This window comes from Metopolophium dirhodum, chromosome 1, assembly GCF_019925205.1.
Source record: "Metopolophium dirhodum isolate CAU chromosome 1, ASM1992520v1, whole genome shotgun sequence".
NCBI classification, from domain to species: Eukaryota; Metazoa; Arthropoda; class Insecta; order Hemiptera; family Aphididae; genus Metopolophium; species Metopolophium dirhodum.
The window spans coordinates 57,375,238-57,394,360 of record NC_083560.1 but is presented as its reverse complement, the minus strand read 5'-3'; the positions used below and the strand labels follow the sequence as shown (position 1 = coordinate 57,394,360).

Sequence of the window (19,123 nt, the reverse complement as noted above, 5' to 3'; positions counted from 1 at the left end):
ATCGCGAATTGTTTCTTTCCGTTACAGGTTCACCGGCCCGACCACAACAGTCGTACGTCAAGGTCAAGGGCAAGGCGCCCGAACTGGCATGGACTGTGGACAGTTGGTCGCCACTGATCGAGTACCAGTTGCAGTACAGGCAGCAACAGGTATAATATTATGCTAATAATATAATACGTCATTTTAAATAGACATTAAACTTGTCGTCGTCGTTAGTGACATATTTTGACATTTACCGCACAACCACCTCACCTGTATGTATAAATATACATGGCCACGTTCATCATATAAATCGATCGCTATATATCACTCTAGTTATGCCTTGACGCCATTACAGCCGAGTGCGTCCATTTGCAAGATGCCAACTATATGCCTTGAATTTTCTCAGGTGCCAGCTAGTTATTCCAACCTGCATTAATAGGAGGGTGGATTAAAAAAAAGTATTTACTGCAGAGTGACTCTAGTCTTATCCACCTTTCATCCTTTAATAATGCATTTTTTTTTTAAAACCTTTTAAAATCTTTTGAATATTTAAAAATACTTACAAAAAACCATAATTTTAAAAACTAGAATATTTTTTCACCAGGATTATTCTGTGGCGGTACGGACTTCATTTTTACAAACAATAACCACACTTGTCTACTGTAAACATATGTTTTATTTTTTAATGTTGATGCATCTAAATCAAAATCGAACGAATCATTTCTGAATTATTTAATTTAACGTAAACGTAGTAAGGGTAATAATGGTTACACCACTTACACAAGAGATATAAAATAAATGTATTATATACGAGAGCTCCGGTAATTTTTACAAATTATAAAATGTTAATAAATTAATGTTAATTGTTACAATCTTCAAATCGTCATTTCAAGCCCCCATATATTCTTAACCTCGTTATCATGTACTATTAATCTATTATACTTAGTAGGTACTTAATAATTAATGTTTTTTTAGAACTGAAATAGTGTCCTCCAAAATATTATAATTGCGTGTACTTATAAAAAAAACAACAACTTACACTAGATATATAAATTATATAACAACCAACGGCCATCGTCGCCTGTATACCTATGTTAAAACACGCGTATGTTGTATAAATTTTTTACAGGACTCGCCGACTTCTTGGGCGGACGTCAAGCCGCAGCCACAGGTGGTCGAGTCGTCTACTGGTGGCGACGCGGGAGACGAGCGCCGGTACTCCATGTCCTACGTGTTCGGCGACAACGTTCAGCTTCAACAGCAGGTCGGAGGAGCACCCGCGACCACACCGGTCACCCTTCAACACGGCACCACGTACGTGGCACGCCTCAAGGCTCGCAACGTTCACGGCTGGTCGGACTGGTCAGCGGACGTCGTGTTTTCCGGTACGTATACGAAACGATGATGATGATAAAATTAGGGCTGGGAATTTTATGCAATGTAATTTTTTCTCTCGTGTTTTTATAACAGCTCCGTATTTGAAAAATGTGTTATAGGTAATAGGTTATAATCTTCAGATATAATTTTATATTTTACATTTTTTGGTAATTTTTGATGTTGTTTACGGATTTTTCCACTATATTTTAATTGACTTCTATTCAAATATAAAAATAATTTTGGTAGGTACTAATAGGTATACATTATAAAGTGATCGACGGCCAGATAGTGACGAACGTGAATTATATAATGACTTTAATACACTTGTTGATCGCCGTTTTCATGTTATCTAAAGGCGAATAATTAAGGAGGCGATAACAATAATTCTGTTTTAATTTTTCTTCACTATCTTGCCTACATGACAGATCAGCTGGTCATATATTATATGTAATATACTAATATACATATGCCCAGACATGCAACTCCGTTTGCAGTTGCGTGTTTTTTTTTGTACCGCAAGACCTTATATCTACCTAATTGAAATATTAATATTTTAAACGAATTTTTTCCTTTAAATACCAATTCATTTGTAATTTTCATCATTGATAAATACATTTTAGTGCATTAAAATCCCAGCCCTATTGATAATAATTAATAATATATGATGTCGGGTCGGATAAAACGACATTATGACGATATCGACCGCGTAGGTACGATGTTACATTATTATGTACCTATATATTGTGATTCATGCTCGGGCTCGTAAGTGTAGAAAAAATACATTTAGTATTTGACATGCCTCACTTAATGCCGGCGCAGAATTAGAAAAATCGGGAAACTGGATTTTCCGAATTATTTTCCGGTTGTCCTGATACACCGCACGCATAATCACAGCTTTTTATTTTTGCACACAGTATAGTTTTACATCATCCACATTGAATGCGTTCATCATATATTACTTAGACTTTCTGTGTTATTTTTATGTGCCTTGTATTATTCGGATGCATGACAAAATATTGTAATCTACAAATCCCATAACTTTAAGAATCCTTCTAGATCTATATTGGTTTTAAAGTTTAAAGTCATCGATAACTTTTACTATTCTGACGTTTTATACATCGAGTCAAAAAGGTCCTTTTAAAATTTGAAAGTTTTTTTCATTTAGATTTTATGAATAAATTTATAGGAAAGTTATTTGAAAACATCGAAGTGCCAGCGTGACACATAATAATAATATATAACCAGTCATAGAGCCATAGAGGTATTTCTTAAGAGGATACCACACGGGAGTTTGTAAGATGGAGACAACAAATGCTCACGTGGCGTCCTCTAAAAGGCGTCTCGTATAACTTAGTTGAAAATAAGTTATATTTTCATAAAATTTGATCGAATTGAATAATAATAATAATTATACATATTATAAGTATTAATAAACCTTTTTTTTATATTCATATTATGTTTTTGGACGTTTTTAATATTTCGATCGGGATATTCTTACTAAGATATTTTTCGTAGACTCCTCGTATTCTTATGCGCTGCATCACCACACACATGCTTTTTATTTATTTTTAGTTTTGGATCTTATAGACTAAAATATCTAAGTAAGATCAATTAATATGTAACTAAACATTCGCCAAATGCCAAAGACCTACATACTGAATAAAACTTTTAATATTCGGAAAGAATATTAATGGGATATTAAAATCACGAACGAAAAGTCTATTGTTCCGAAATATATTAGAATATAGATAACGCGATGGTGATACGATAACAATGCAAACACGCTATGTGGTGCCGAATACAACTTAAATGTTTACATATATTTTCATCGAGTCATCACGCATTTAAACTTAAAATAAGACAAAAATAATTCTTCGGTCGTAAAACTATACTTGAGCTACTCATCGAATTATCGGTGCCAAAATATAAATCATTTAATTTCCGAGTTATTTTCGAAAACGTTTGTTATTTTTTATTGCTAGGTATCCAAGTATTGACAATATTTATTTTTAGACGAAGGCATTTCGATTTGAATTATAACTGTTACGAATAAAAAAATACAATGTATTATAGTATTCAAATATCAAAAGAATCTATAAAAGCAAACAATATAATAAATATATTTATGTACTTACCATTGGTCTAATTTGTACCATTTGGTCGATCATAATTGGATTATCTTATAATGCCTTGACATCCAAACTCTATAACTCTATAATTATTATAATTTTACTATTTAACAAAACTGCACGGATTTGGTTCACGCGTTCTTACGCTCACTTGTACGACACTTGTTTCTAGGTGGAATGGACGATGACCAAGAGGCCAACGAGATTACCCAGTACGGTGGACATCAACATAACGACGATGTTTTGAGTAAGTATAAAACTGGTGCACACTAGTGCACTACCTTATCACCACTGTAATCTGTATCATCATTTTATAAGGCTATGATATTTCTTCAATTATTGTTATTTGCATGCGATTCACGCACGTCACGCTGCACTTTTTGGTCTTGAGTAAATCGGTACTCCATTATGTTTTTACCGGAACGTAAGCCAATTTTTTATTGATGTATCCCCTTTGGCCTTTGTGATAGGACCTCTATAAACTACTCACCTACATTTCAAAACATGTAAATTGTACGAATTTAGATGTAAAGAACAATTGCTTGAACAAGTGGGAAAGTCGATCTCAATACATAGTTATATTTGGTTATATTGGAGAATTCAAATGGGTTTCCAAATTTATTATCGCATCGGTTGGGACAATGGGAAAAAAGTTCACAATTTCAGCAAAAATTAAAACTCGTTACTATGTAATGGATATGACGACACATAAATAATCGTTTACTACACATGCACTTACAGTATTGAACTCCTTAAAAACGGGTGGTTGGTATGCGATCAATTCCTATAACGTTTACTTAGATATTATTTGGAATTTGCTACTGTATAGTTGTTTAAGTCGGTGCCACTACCTGGCTTACACGAAAAATATTGCGTGCTTACCTCACTACTGCACTCAAGTAGGCGATATGGTGTAAACTGTTTGCTGATACAATTTTCATACCGTAGGTATAGATTTTTATTCTTTACCACAATAAAGCTCGTGACGCGTATAAACAGTCATTTGCGTAAATTCGATTGTAAACGCGTAGACATATTAGTTCTGGTAGGGACGTTTTAACATAATATTATCGTGTAAGCACGAATATTGATTACAACCCGCCATATATTTAAGACAAACCACTCCACCTCTATTGTACTTGTAAGATCCGAGACATTTTTTAAATTCATATTATCAATTATATACATTTATTTTGGGCACATATAATATTGATAAATTTTATAATTATTTACCAACTCTTGGTTTTAGGAGGTTTAAATTGTCTATGACCCAAGTGCAACATGGGAAATCTGCGTTCAGAAAAACCAATCTTGTATTGTTAACTTTAATATTAGCGTGAGTCGACCTATTATCAAACTTAAAGTTAGGAACATTATGTATGTTTGTAAGTTTGGGTTTTTACGATATTTCAATTTTTATGCAGATTATGAGTAAATAAAATATTAAAGTTTAAAAATTGAACTACCGTAATATGCTTATTACCTACACATTTCCGAAGTTGCGCGTGGATCAGAGAGAAAAGAAATAATGCACTATACAATTATGGTGCCACTGCAGTTAGCAATAAATTTGCATAATATTATGATTACCATCATTGAAATCTTAGAAAGAGGATCGTGTTTATAAGGGGTCATATATAGGCAATTTGTGTTCATTTTGTATACCATTGATTATAAATACTATTTATAATTAATGATAATACCTATGTATTATATATGTGTTTGCGTAAAAAATTCATTAAATTGACTAGTTTTTAATATAATTTATTTATTTAATTCATACGAAATTATGAGGAAATATGATAATGTATTATGGTTTACGAGTCAAAATATATGAGATATAGTTCCTAGAAATAGAGATAACATTATATTGGCGAAACACAGATAATTAGATTAAATTGTATAAACTACAATAATATATTTAATTATAAATAAGTGTTATCAATTTTTTTGCATAAGGAGCTTATAGATGGCTCCTAATGTAGTCATATTGTGTTAACAATTTGAAAAAACTGGGACTAACCATGACGGTGACTCCTGTATAACTGATTACTCGTGTTTAAAGTTCAAATCATTTATATCCGCTATGAGTTCATACGTCATAATATAAATTATAATATACATTTTGATGGGCTATTTCGTCTAATTTCAAAGTCCAAAAAATACTTGATTCCAGAACTGTGCAGAACCATTATTCGAAGTTTCTCATCGTACTTGTCCATGTGAATATAAGTTTTCCTTAATTCATGTTTTTTAAATTTATATTATTGAGTAAAATGTATCTATCGGGAGAGACTATTTATTTTCTTTAGAGGTAGGTTCATATTATTTTTCCTACAATTAAATAATTATAAAAAAATAAAACTGGTGTTTTCAAATTACAACATTATTTATATTAAACTTCCCCTCAACCCATTTAATAAAAAAGTGGGTATCGATTTCGATCATGTAGGTAATATGGTTTTGGTAGATAAGTATCGTTTTTAGTTTATCATATAAAATTTCCATTAATTTTGTTTGAACATGTATTGAAATAAATACTTACTCAATAGTTTTAAATAACTGTAAAATATACAGTAAAACCATTTAAGGTTAAACATGTTTTGAACTAAAAAATAAATATGATTGTAATTGATAGTTTTGTTTTGTTTGCGTCACTGAACTAAATACATGGAACGCGTGCATTGTTCAAAATATGAACCTCATAGGAAGTCGCCATATGCATTCCAAGTCAAGGGAAAACATAGTAAAATGTTGTGTTATCTATGAAAATTGTTATCATTATCATAATATTAATGTTAAAAATCAAATCGGAATGCATATGGTGGCTCCCGTACGGTCTCATTTGACACATATGAGAATTATACATAATACGCATTCTATGTATTTAGTTCAGTGGTTTGCGTACTGTCTGGTGTCGTCTGTTTGTCGTTTTCGCACATTTCGAGTGACATGACAACAGTTAAGCTGTACAAACGTTTATCTTGACGCCTGTTGATAAGAAAATAAAATTGTACGTACCCACAATCTAAACGTTAAACATAATATAGGATTTATTTTCAGTGTGGTTCTCAAGGCTTAATTGATATCATAACGCGATATATAACGCAATTAGTAATATTATTAGAATATATCTGCAACCAGCAGTGGCACAGCGCACAGCAGTTAATTCCCTTGCAGGGGACATTTCCTCCCACGACCGCCATTTTTTTTTACTAATCACTTATCGGGGTTCTCGTTAAGTAATTATTTTAGTTTCCCGAGTTATTGATTAGGTTTTAGTACCACATTGCCATTTTCTAGTTTTACGACTTTTCATCACACACCAATTTCCCACATATAGTTGACATATGAGTAGTATGATCAATTTAACGCAAACAAAAGAAGTCGTTAAAAACGACATGTTTAACAATATGTAATCTACTTTTTTTATGAAGCGTCAAATGAATGCGCGTTGTATATAAAATTAAAGTATTTTCACTGTGATTGTAAAGTTTTTTTGTGTTTTATGTTTTTCATTTACTTATGAGGTTATATGTGTATAAAAATAAAACAAAAATTTCTCTAAATAAATAATTAACAACACAGTTATTGATACTACAAAAAGTTTATTCGAATACAAAATGACAGACGTTTTTATCGTTTATTTTTAAGCAACTTATTTTCTTTTACTCTGAATTGTTGCATCTTTTTACCTTTAAACTTTAAAGTATACCTACTTTAAAACTTGATAAAAATGAGTTAGTAAATTAAGGTTTTGGATACCTAAATTGGTATATTTTATATTGATCCGTACATTTTGCGAACATTTACTTAATAGAAAAATTCTCTGAAAGTAAAAGTTTTAATATCACCTTATATTATATAAGATTGAGATCATATTTGATGAATTTTTTTATGAGCCGTTGCCAAGTATTTTCTGAACCGTCTTTTTCCCAGAGAGTAGCACGATTGTTTTTTTATTAAAATGTCAAACCACACAATTATTATTATTATTCAATTTAAATAAAATGCTTTCATGCTTTAATGCTTTTGTAGAATTCATGAAAGCTAGATCCATCTATCAACACAAGGACAGAAATACGCGTGTTGCAATGCAATGGATTTTATTCAAACCCATTTTTTTGTGGTGATAAATTTTCAAAATGCGTTTTTGTGCAAATGTGTAATATTATACATTTTGTTATTGATAAAGGTACAACCAACACGGAAAATGCTCATTAACTTAAATTGCGTACGACACGATAGTTCTTTGGCCCGTGCACAAAGTTAAATGAAAAATTAAAATCCATTAGGCTATAATTCTGACCGAAATATGCATGCTTGCAAAATTGAAATATAATTAGTAGACAAATATTAGTATATAATTATACTGAGATAATAATCGTTCCGTAATCTATTCGTCCCGAAAAAAATACGGGGCTATAAATTTCGTGTACAAGTATAAGGTATAACTGGTTTTTGTTGGATTATATGCCCGAAACATGAACTACCAGGTTTATCTAAGTTTGGCGACTTGGGATGGCATGTACAGGTGCCATAGGGCATAGCTGATGACAGGATAATACAACGTATATGATAATATATACTATAGGTCGCACATACATGAGTGATGTCAGATACTTTATTTTAGATATACACTGTCAAAATGTGTTTAGTTATAATAATAACAATAATAAGTTGAGTTAATTAACTACGCATTCAGGCTTTTTTCAATACTTTTGTTACCTTTCTATATTTTATAATTTATAAGGGGTTTGTTAGGTATATAATTTTTGTACAAAAATAGTGGTTGTAAAAACTAGTTATTCTTATTTTATACCGAAATGTGAGAACCCATAAATTATTATCGAAAAATTAACAAATGTTGAAAAAGAATTAACGTATATTATAGTATACTACAGTGAGACTTTTCAAAAGTTGTGAGGTCATTAAAATGTTTGCCAACTTAATACTAAAACAATGGCCATTATTTTTTGTTGCATATTTACGTTAGGTATCGTTAACGATAATATTTCAATTACCAAATTACAAATCCACTATATTATATGTCTCATATATTCACATCCACCTTATTTAGCTACACTTGAAACAGTATATGTATAATATAATAGCTTAATCAAGTCTGAAAATGAAAAGTAACATGATATATTATAGGTAATATTAATATCGATAGTTCAACAATAATTGATTAATGTAATGTGTACCTAAATGGCTAAATAGATAAATAGGAATAGTCTTTATTACAACTACTTTAATAGCACGCGACTCATCGTCGTTGTCTTCGATACGTTAAGGTCAACACAGTCGATGGGGTGGGGGGCTATAGCCACCTTAGCCCCTCCCCTGGCTACGCTATTGTCTATGCGCCAAAGCGCCTAAGCGTCTACATAATATTATTATTAATTAAGTACTCGACCTGTAATAACACACTAATGTTTGTTTTTGTCCGTCTCCACAGAAGCTTCCGTCGCAGGCGCTAGTGGTGCATCAGGTCTGCAGCAATACTGCAACACCGCTTTGGTCACCTCCATCGTGTTGGTCGTCACCGCACTGGTTGCCACCGCGACTTCCGCCTGTTAGACCGCCTGTCCTGCAGTCCAGGAACGCCGCCACCGCAGAACGTGTACTTCCATCGCTACAACGTCAACCACGGCTGCGAAAATTACTAAGAAAAAAATTTATACCTATTTATTATTATATAAAATTTACTAAACGCAACAACGACACCATATTAGACGCGCACCTACCCGCTGCCGACGTGAGCCTAATTCTCTCTCTCTCTCTCTCTCTCTCTCTCTCTTTCTTTCTTTTCAAAAATATATATTCGGCCACCGGATAACGGGAGGGGGTGCAAGCAAATTAAAAACGATTACTTATATATACAACCAAAGACAGACACGATGGCGACTATACTACTGCAGTGATTCAAAACACTATATTATTATAATATTATATTATTGTTGTCGTTATAATTATTATTTTCGCCGCTTATTATTATTTATTACATATTATTATTATTATTACTATAATGCGATGGATGTACGACGGTTTTCCGCGCCTCGATTTATACAATTTAATATATAATATAGGTAATATATAATTTACCAATATTTTAATATGACCGCTATATAATCATAAACATTCGTAGATTTATTATTGATTAGGTTTATTTGACGCGTTATTATTATGACGTCGTGCGCTTAAATCACCGCCGCCGCCGCCGCCGTGGTGACCGATGCCGCCGACGGAGCTTTTTCTTCTGATTTTCATCGCCCGTTGTCTAATTACTTTTCTACGCTCGCGCGTTGCCCGCCGCTCGCACTCTCAATATTATTATCATCATTGTTTTTATTATTATTACCACACAATATGTACAACGATATTATACTGTCGCCACACGGCCGCGATAATAGGCATCGCGCACGCTTGATGCGAACGTGTCACGTCCATCCGACAGCAGGACATTTTTCGAAACGTCATCATTATACGGTCGCACGACAATAATGTTAATAATAATAATAATACGTCCGATATGTACCTAACGTACTTGGCTCGTACCTATTATATTATAGGTACGCGTGCACGTCGTTCGTAGATTTTTAACGAGCGTTTGTTTTCTCATATAATGTACGTAGGTATAGGATGACACGCGCGACCTGTGCACACACGCGACCCGTCGTCGTAAATGCCGTGGGTCGTCGGAAGAACGGTTTTATTTATTTATGTTTTGTTTGTATGTTTTTACCCCTTGAAAAATGTAAACCCATTGCGCGAGTTCACGAGCACTCCATCCTAATCACGGCGGCAACGCGTTTTTTCATTTTTTTATTATTATTATTATTATTTTTTTTTTCTACAACAATTCATTAGGTATAGACTATATTATATTATATTATATTATCTTCCACCCGTGTGTCTGTAATGATATTTTATTATACGTGTTGTACATAAAACATAAGAAGGGGACAACGCTTTTGTTATTATTATTATTATGATTTTTTTTCGTACATTATTATTATTATTATTAATTATTAATATTATTAGAATACGATTTATAGCGTCGCCATGCGCGTCTATGATGCACCTACTTTATATAAATAAATCATACATACCTATTAATAGTGCCGAGATCGAATTTTTTACTACAATTTTTAGACTGCCGCAACAATTAAAAACACTACTATTTTATACATGGACAAATGTAGAAATCGAGCTTATATAATACAATATACATTAATTATAATATTACGAGATAATCAAAATATAATACAAACAGTTATTATTATATTTTTATAACATGATATTTATATATGTTTATGTATATTGTGTATACACTTTTGTGTGTAATACATTTATATATAATATAATATATGTACCTACATAATAACGCTAGTTTTTTTTCGCTTTTGTGTGTATTTATTATTATTATTTTATTTTTATTTGTATAAGATTACGATGGCAACTATTCTCTTAATTAATTATATATTTTTACTATTTGACTAAATACACATATGCATAGAATGCGTGCTTGTTATACGTGTGTACTTAAATAATTCATATGCCAGTTTTCTGTGCGACCGCTCGATTTTATTATTATTATTATTATTATTATTATTAATTATTAATTATTATATTATACGCTGCTATGAAATTAGTATAATTATATATTATATTACTATTTGTAGCCCCTCTCAGTGTCTGCAGTCTATTTTTAATCTACTACACTTACATGAAATAAAATCAAATTTAAATAATATAATATTGTTAAAAGTATTTTTAAAATGTTATTATGATATTCGAAATTCATATCCCTCGATATAACGAATAGAAACTTGCAAGAAACTCGGCATGGAAATTTGTGGTACAGCCGTACAGGTTAAAAAAAGTGTTGAACCGTATCGAATGTACATGTACACTGTTCAATACTGTTTCAAAGTGGCGGCAATGGGAGCTACCAGCTGTTATCAGGTCCAACGCTGATCTAGAGACAGGCTGTCTAGGAACGGTCCTGCAAGTATGCACAGTGAAATTTGTATGGTCAGCAAATATGGTAGTTAGCGAATCCTACTAGCGACCATGGTACCATGCTGACGAAGGATTCGGGTATACGACCTCAGGACTCGGGCAGCAGTACGGCCCCGAATTTCTTCACTATTCGTGCAGGGGACGGATGTGAGATCGGTGTTCGTAGTCTTTAGACGGCGCGCCGCGGCGTGTGGTCAACTTTCAGGAGATAGGATAGCTTGTGTAGATATAAATCAGCCTCTGCGTCTCTTGACTAGCTAACAGAGCTAATGTGAGGTACGTGGTTGTAGTTGAAAGACACCAAACTCGGGATCTCGTGTGCCAATACTGTTGTCTTTATCGTAACGTAAATCATGGTTTGTCGAAACCGTGGGTATAGAAGAGTTTGGCTAGTTAGCCCACATTTAAATTAATAGTGTGACGTGGTTGTGAATAACAAATAAAATTTAGGGTTACGGAGTATTAGACCAATCTGAAGGCAAAACAAATATATGATAACTTCAATTTAATTTTATAGAAAAAACAAAAAAAAAATTGTATTTTAAATTATTCACTAGTCCAAGCACGCTAAGATTTATATTTGATTGATAAGCACATTTTACGTAGATAGAAAATATAGATTAAAAATTAAAACTTAAACGCAATAAAAATAAACCAGTGATTTTACACTTGAAAATATTAGAGTTGATAATATTGTACACTGCAGTTCTACGTTAAAAGATAAATTTTAAATAACCTTCTGGTGTTTGCTTATTTTAACACCACTGTACATATTCAACTTAATGACCAAGTTTTGTTGAAGTTGAAATAACAATACAATAATCATAATATAATTTATTATTATTACAAATTTTAAGTAAACCCAAAGTATAAAACAAATCAATATGATACCAACATATTTATATTTTTAATAATAATTGGTTAACCTATGTAGTACAAAGTACAATATTGAAATATAAAACTGCATGTGTCAGTTTAGCAAATAAATTGTTAAAATATTAAACTATTTTATCTATATTAGTAGGTACAGCAATTAATATTATAGTGTTAGTTGTATAGGGCTAATTTTCAAGTCGATATAACATATTCATTGGTGTTGGATATGTGTTATTAATTTTTAAGACAATAACTATCAATACAAACATAAGTTGTTGTTATGTTTACCATGTATGACGGCCAGTAAAAAAACATTTAAAGGTAAGATATACGTAGGTTTGGAATATGGATACATATATATTATCATCCATCTGGTTTCGTTTATTACCATTATTAGGTCAGCTTAAGCTGGAAAACGACGTGCAAATAAATATGTGTCGGCCCCACTTTGGGTTGAATAACTTGAATATATAATAGTCTACAGACTTCTAAGTGCGGCAACAACGAGCGGCCGATTCATTGTCTGTAGGCTGCTGCTGTAGCACAAGTTTGTTACCTATTGTGGTCTATTGTCGCGGACTTTGACGACTGATCAGACCACCGCGCTGGTTCTTCACAAAGAACTGGCAAATATTTTCACCCTCGTTTTTAAGCCACATGATTGTAGTGAAGCCTTTTCACCTACAAGAGTCACATCTGCAGCAAACCACCTAAACATACCAAATTACGTCTATACTTACTATATCTAATTTTATTTTTATTTGATAAAAATAACAAAAATTGCATTCTATAAACAATCGTGGTACATACTGCATTTAACATTTATTATAAGATATATATAGGTGTAGGTGCTCATGTGGAATTTAAATAAAAATATTGAACAGTTTGAAATATAAATCGTGGAGACGTAAAACTTAATGCTGCAGCAACGTCGCTTTAGTCGGTATTAATATGGGTGCTTGTATTCTTATTTTAATTCGATCGATTATTCGTATTTTTATTTTTAGTCGGCGTGGATGAATGTTTTATATCTATTAGGTCTATTTTAAGTCTAAATATGAAGACATTATTGAAATGAGCTGTTTTTTCATTACAATAAATAAGTCAAGCATACAAAATCTTTTGAAATGGAGTCGAACTAACTAAATTTCTTAATAATAAAACCTGATATCATTTTTCCTGATGAAATTTATGTAATTTATGTCATAGGTATTTATTATTTTTATCTTATAGGTACTAAAAGTTCTTATTTAGGTACATAATATATTATAAATATGTATAAATACTTACTATATTACGTAGGTATATAGTAAATATCTACATTTTGAAGATCTTATCATTAATTATATAATGATGATTTAATATGTGATCAGATGATCTTATCATTTGATCGTATAATGATGCATAATATACAGGTTCTTATACTTCTTTATCTGGAGTGTATACCTATCTATAGTTAAATTATAGGTATATCTATTGCCTATATATGAATAATTATGAGGCTATGGCATTTGTTTTTCTTATTAAAAATAATAAAACATTTATGTCATATATATATATTCAATTCCAAAGTGAATGTTAATACACTACATTACAAAACTTAAATCTAATTAGTTTTTGTTTTTAATTATTTTTACCATTAACCATGGTCTATGAACACATTTAATTATAACTTATTTTTGCAATTATATTATATTCACGAGTCATGACCCATGTGTTATGAAAAGAACATAATATTATTTTCTAGAAGGTACCTACTTATAACGTATTGATAAATATTATTATTGAACTAACCACTAGGACTAGATGGTGACGATTCAAGCGTTCCTAATTAAACGGGATTTTTTTTGTCCAAAAATTTGACCTGTTCGTCGTTTAGTATACCTACTATTTTTGGAGGACCTTATTATCTTTATAGACTTTATCTTCTTTATTTTTAGGACTAAATTTTGCAACATTAGTTCTGCGTGCGATTTTAACGAATTTACATTTATTTCTTCATCTAGTTATAGAATTTACAAACGTATTGGATTTTGAAAAACATTATAAATATTTTAGATTTATTGTATATATATGTGTTATAACTGCGTTTTTAACAAAATAACCAGACCCGATAGAAGTATTAATTTACTAAATAAACAACTCATAGGTGGATTTCATCACGTTTGAAAAATGGATAAAATTACATTAGATATGATTAGGTTATGATGAAACCCGTCATAATCTTATGATATATTTACTATACGTCGATTAGGTGAGCTGCAGTAATGTCACGCATTTTAGTTGATAAAAATAAGAATAACTATATTTTTTCAAATCAATTTCAGAACACGTTCAAAACCTTATAGAGCATAATATTATAATAATGATAATACCGTTAGTTTGATTATAATGTACCAATAATGGCTAAGAGGCGCCTGTAGTGCCTTTAGTTTAGCGTACTGTACGTCTGTACCATACAACCATTCATAATTATAAAATTGATATAAGAATATAAAAAAGTTGGTAAGAGGGTACCACTCTGCTCTACATAAGTGTACTTCACTGTAGTGGATGTATTATATTTGAATGCAAATAATGCAATGATTAAATAGTTTAAATTCAATAATCATAATATAGGTACGTAAAATGATTCTGAGCGAAGACGGTCTGCTAGCGTAAGTATATTACTAAGTATATTTGATGATATTATTATGAATAAAGTAATTTATTTACCTATTTACGTGGAACCTTGTTTAAATTTTCAAATTTTAGCTATACAAGTTGAACATTTTATACATATTGAACTATAAAATAATTTTCAAATTTCAAATTTGATAAATTTTGTCAACATTTCAATTTTAAATACTTATCAAAAATTATGCCAATGTATTTTTAATATTTTTCAACTGCTGTTATAACAATATATCAAGAGCATTGTATTCAATTTTCACGCTTTTTGACCTAAAAAATACAATTTTATTGACATTTATTGCAAAAAAAAACTTGAAAAAATTGGAAACAGGAAATGACAGTAAATAGCTCAAAGCTCTGTTTTATGGTGTTTAGAAAATGTTAATAAATACATTCATTGAAAATTTCTTGTATTTACGGTAATTTGTTTTAGAGTTACATCCAAAAACCAAAATTGATTTGGTCAAAAACCGATTTTGCGTAAAAATTACCGTTTTTCCTTAATTATTATTTTGTCTTTCCCTACTCTTTTGATAACTACTGAGAATTTTTACTTCTTTAATGCACTAACTAGATTCACTTTCCCATCGAACAAGATACTGCTGAAGAAAAATGAAGGAGTTTTACTGCCCCAAACAGTAATGAAATACAAAAGAAAAAAACCACAAATTGTTGCAAAATCAATAGATTCATCGCTCCTCTCAGAATTGAAAAACTAAAATTTTTATTTAATTTAGAATCTCCCTATTTAGCTCAAAGAGTCAACATATTTTGAAATTATTATCATCTAAGGAAAATTATAAAATAAACATTTCGTGAGAATTTCAAAACTCTATGGTTATTCGTTTGTTAAACTATAACAAAATAAGAAAATTATTCGATAAGAAATCCTGGAGTTATGAGTGTAATACCTAAACATTTTTAAGTTTTTTGAGCAAAAAATTATTTTAGCACCTATCTAAAATATAAATTACCTATCTAATAAAATGTTAAGCTCTATTATTTTATTGACGTAACAATTTTTATATTTTTGTTATTACAATCTTAAATTGTATAGTCAATTATTTATGTTAATCAATAATAATCAGTAATCACTAATCTATTTTATGTACCTACCTATTTGTGTGGCTGCGGCTGCGTTGATCCTTTAATTAAAATTTATTTACACATAATTAAACTGTAATATTGATAACTAGTAAAACACTAAAACATATGTACCTACTTCTTTATGTAACGATGATAATTTCAAATTTAACAATTTTTTAACATCTTTAGCATTTTATTTTTATTCCCATTACTCGTATCAGCAATATAACGTTTACCTATATAGCTATTAGCTATATTATCTACATTATTTTAACAGTTTATTTTACAACCAATACAACCTATCAAAAACCTGTTATACAATGGTGTACCTAAAGGATATAACAAATGTTGTACTTTATGCTTGTTGCCTTGTTCAGAAAATTATTAAATACAATTATAATCGCTGATTCAAGAAAAACATTTCATGTCATATATCAACAGAATAAATAATAATAAATTGTGTTAAATTCAAATAAAATATTGTTAAACACACAAATATATATACTACAGAAGCACTATTGTTTACTTAAATATTATGGCTGTTTTTTCAAAATAAGATGAATGTTGCAAAGTATTTTTCCGTATTTTATATATTATTACAACGCAGTAAGCGTATAGGTATAGTCGAATAAACTTACGATAGGTATTTTACTAGTACTCATTAGCTTGGATTAGGAGTAGGAAGGGTAGATTTTATTGTGCTATAATATATACACAATATATAATATTATATATAATATATAATTATGTAAATGTATGTCATTTACTACTATTGTCAAGGTGTTTCATAAAAAAATATAGACCCCCCGCCCCACGACCGAACACCACCTAGAGTTAATAAGGTCATGATTACATAGGTCGATTACGTAATACTACAAGAAAAAAATGCATCTATGTTAGAGGTAGGTACCGAAAGTGAATATGCGTGAGCTTGTATTCGTATTGTTCATTGGTGCTGAAATTAAAAATCTGAGCGTTTGACTCGTTACGACTTACGAATACTCATTATTAGTCATTATAGTATGTAATATGTATAAACTATATTACACAACAGTATACCTACCTTCTGCTGGCTACTTACAAAGTACAAGTTTCATGCATTTTATTGTAATATTCTTTTAATCTATCTAAATTAGGTATATTATTACAGTACATTTTTGTTTTTTTGATACATAATGACATGTGTTACCTGTGTTATATATTTAGATATTAATGATGTGTGTCGTGTCATAAAACTCGTTTCGAACCACTGATCTTCCTCATTATGTAAACGAATTAGAATACATTTAGACTTCGGAGGTATAAATAACGAGCACCAAATAGAATATACTTTCCCATAAATTGTACGTTTCAGTAAACTACGTAGGTAGGTTATAAAATACAGTAATATGCCCAGATAATAAAAAGTATAGTTTTATGTCCATTGTTCACTGCTGTCTATATGTGTCGCATGAATTTCATTGTTATGGGTACCTAGCTACCAATAATTTTACCAACTGTTGCTTTTATAAAACAAATATAGTAAATTATTTTTGGATTAAATAGGTGTTACGGTATTATAATGTTGCTAATAAATAATGATATATACGGTCTTATTGACATTAAATAATTTTTTATCTTCTATAATAAAATAAACTATGAAATATAGTAGGTATACATATACGTAAATACGAGTACCTATATTAATCAGCCAGTATTTATCACGCATTAACACGTTGCTTGATGTTTTAATCGTCTTATACTGTTTATTATCAATGTCGTTGAGTATAAATTATACAAACTGTACAATGTATACTCGTTGGTGATGTTTATTTGATCAGCAAATATAATATCGTTCATAAGTGTATTATATTCTAAATATTAGACATGTAATTATAAGCCACGTATAGAAAACCTGATAACAAACAATATTGTCGTGCAAAAAAAAATGTTTTTTGCTTTTACTTAGAGCATTTATATATACATGCACGTACGTCTATTCATGTACCTATGGTGATTTTACCACACGGTGGGTCCCCTATATAAGGCACTACAATTTTGTAAAATCGTCGCCTGATCGGTGCCGATTGGCAATGCGCAATGCACACCTGCATTTTTCAGCGCTGCAGACAGTAATAATTAATAGGATTATATTATAGGTAGGTAGGTACTTTATTTTATTATACTTATTACGATTAATAAAAACATGTTATCATCGTGTAACAATTTTCTAGAACATAACGTAGGTAGTCGATTTCTATAATATTATATCACTTAAATAATATATAAATCTAACATACTATATACTTAAATTTTAATTATATACCTACTTCCCGCATACTTCATGTATGATTATTACCACTATTATATTAGATGTAATAAAATACTCAAAAACATTTAAATATTCAACTATACTTAACGCATTATCAAATATTTACTTTGATAGTTAATGCGTGTGCGCTGTGGCGTATTATGATTTTTCATATCTGGGGCATGATTTATATGCCAACCAGGCGTATGAGCTAAATAGTCCCCGCCAACATAAATTATAATTTTGGCACTATATTTACTTTCGTCTATGAATCTTAATAATAATTAAATGTTTTTCTGAATATATAATAATTATTTATTTACATAATACATGCACTCTTCTGAATATTTAATTGTGATCTAATAGTTAAAACTATATAATATGTTTTGATTTACGCCTGTGGTCAAATCCTTCATGTGGTTATCTGTACATTCAAATAAAGTTATTTTATATCATTAATTGTCAGTAGGTATAGGCCCTAATAAAAATAGGTTTAACATATATGATATGTATGTCTTTTCAAAATAAAACGTGAATGCATCCTATCACACTAACAACCGTACATTTATTAGAGTTTAATAAGAGATACTATTGTGGGCGATATTATAATCCAATACAATTTAAGATTTCTATGATTTCAATGTTTAAACTCAATGCTAAATTCTGGCTGTGAAAACTAGCG

The 19,123-nt window shown here is 30.6% G+C and overlaps 1 protein-coding gene across 3 annotated transcripts in view; it reads left to right on the top strand.

Annotated features, from left to right (window-relative positions):
• The window catches only part of LOC132933550 (neural cell adhesion molecule 1-like), a 39,859-nt gene extending 28,595 nt beyond the window's left edge, over positions 1–11,264 (top strand). For 2 of the 3 annotated variants that reach the window (XM_060999821.1, XM_060999820.1), the window contains exons 8-11: positions 28–149; positions 1,112–1,367; positions 3,661–3,735; positions 8,950–11,264. In XM_060999821.1, coding sequence (XP_060855804.1) covers positions 28–149; positions 1,112–1,367; positions 3,661–3,735; positions 8,950–9,071 — 575 coding nt within the window. In that variant the 3' untranslated portion in view covers positions 9,072–11,264. The remainder of the gene's footprint in view (positions 1–27; positions 150–1,111; positions 1,368–3,660; positions 3,736–8,949) is intronic. The other variant, XM_060999822.1, reaches the window with a different exon arrangement.
• The last annotated feature ends 7,859 nt before the right edge of the window (positions 11,265–19,123 follow it).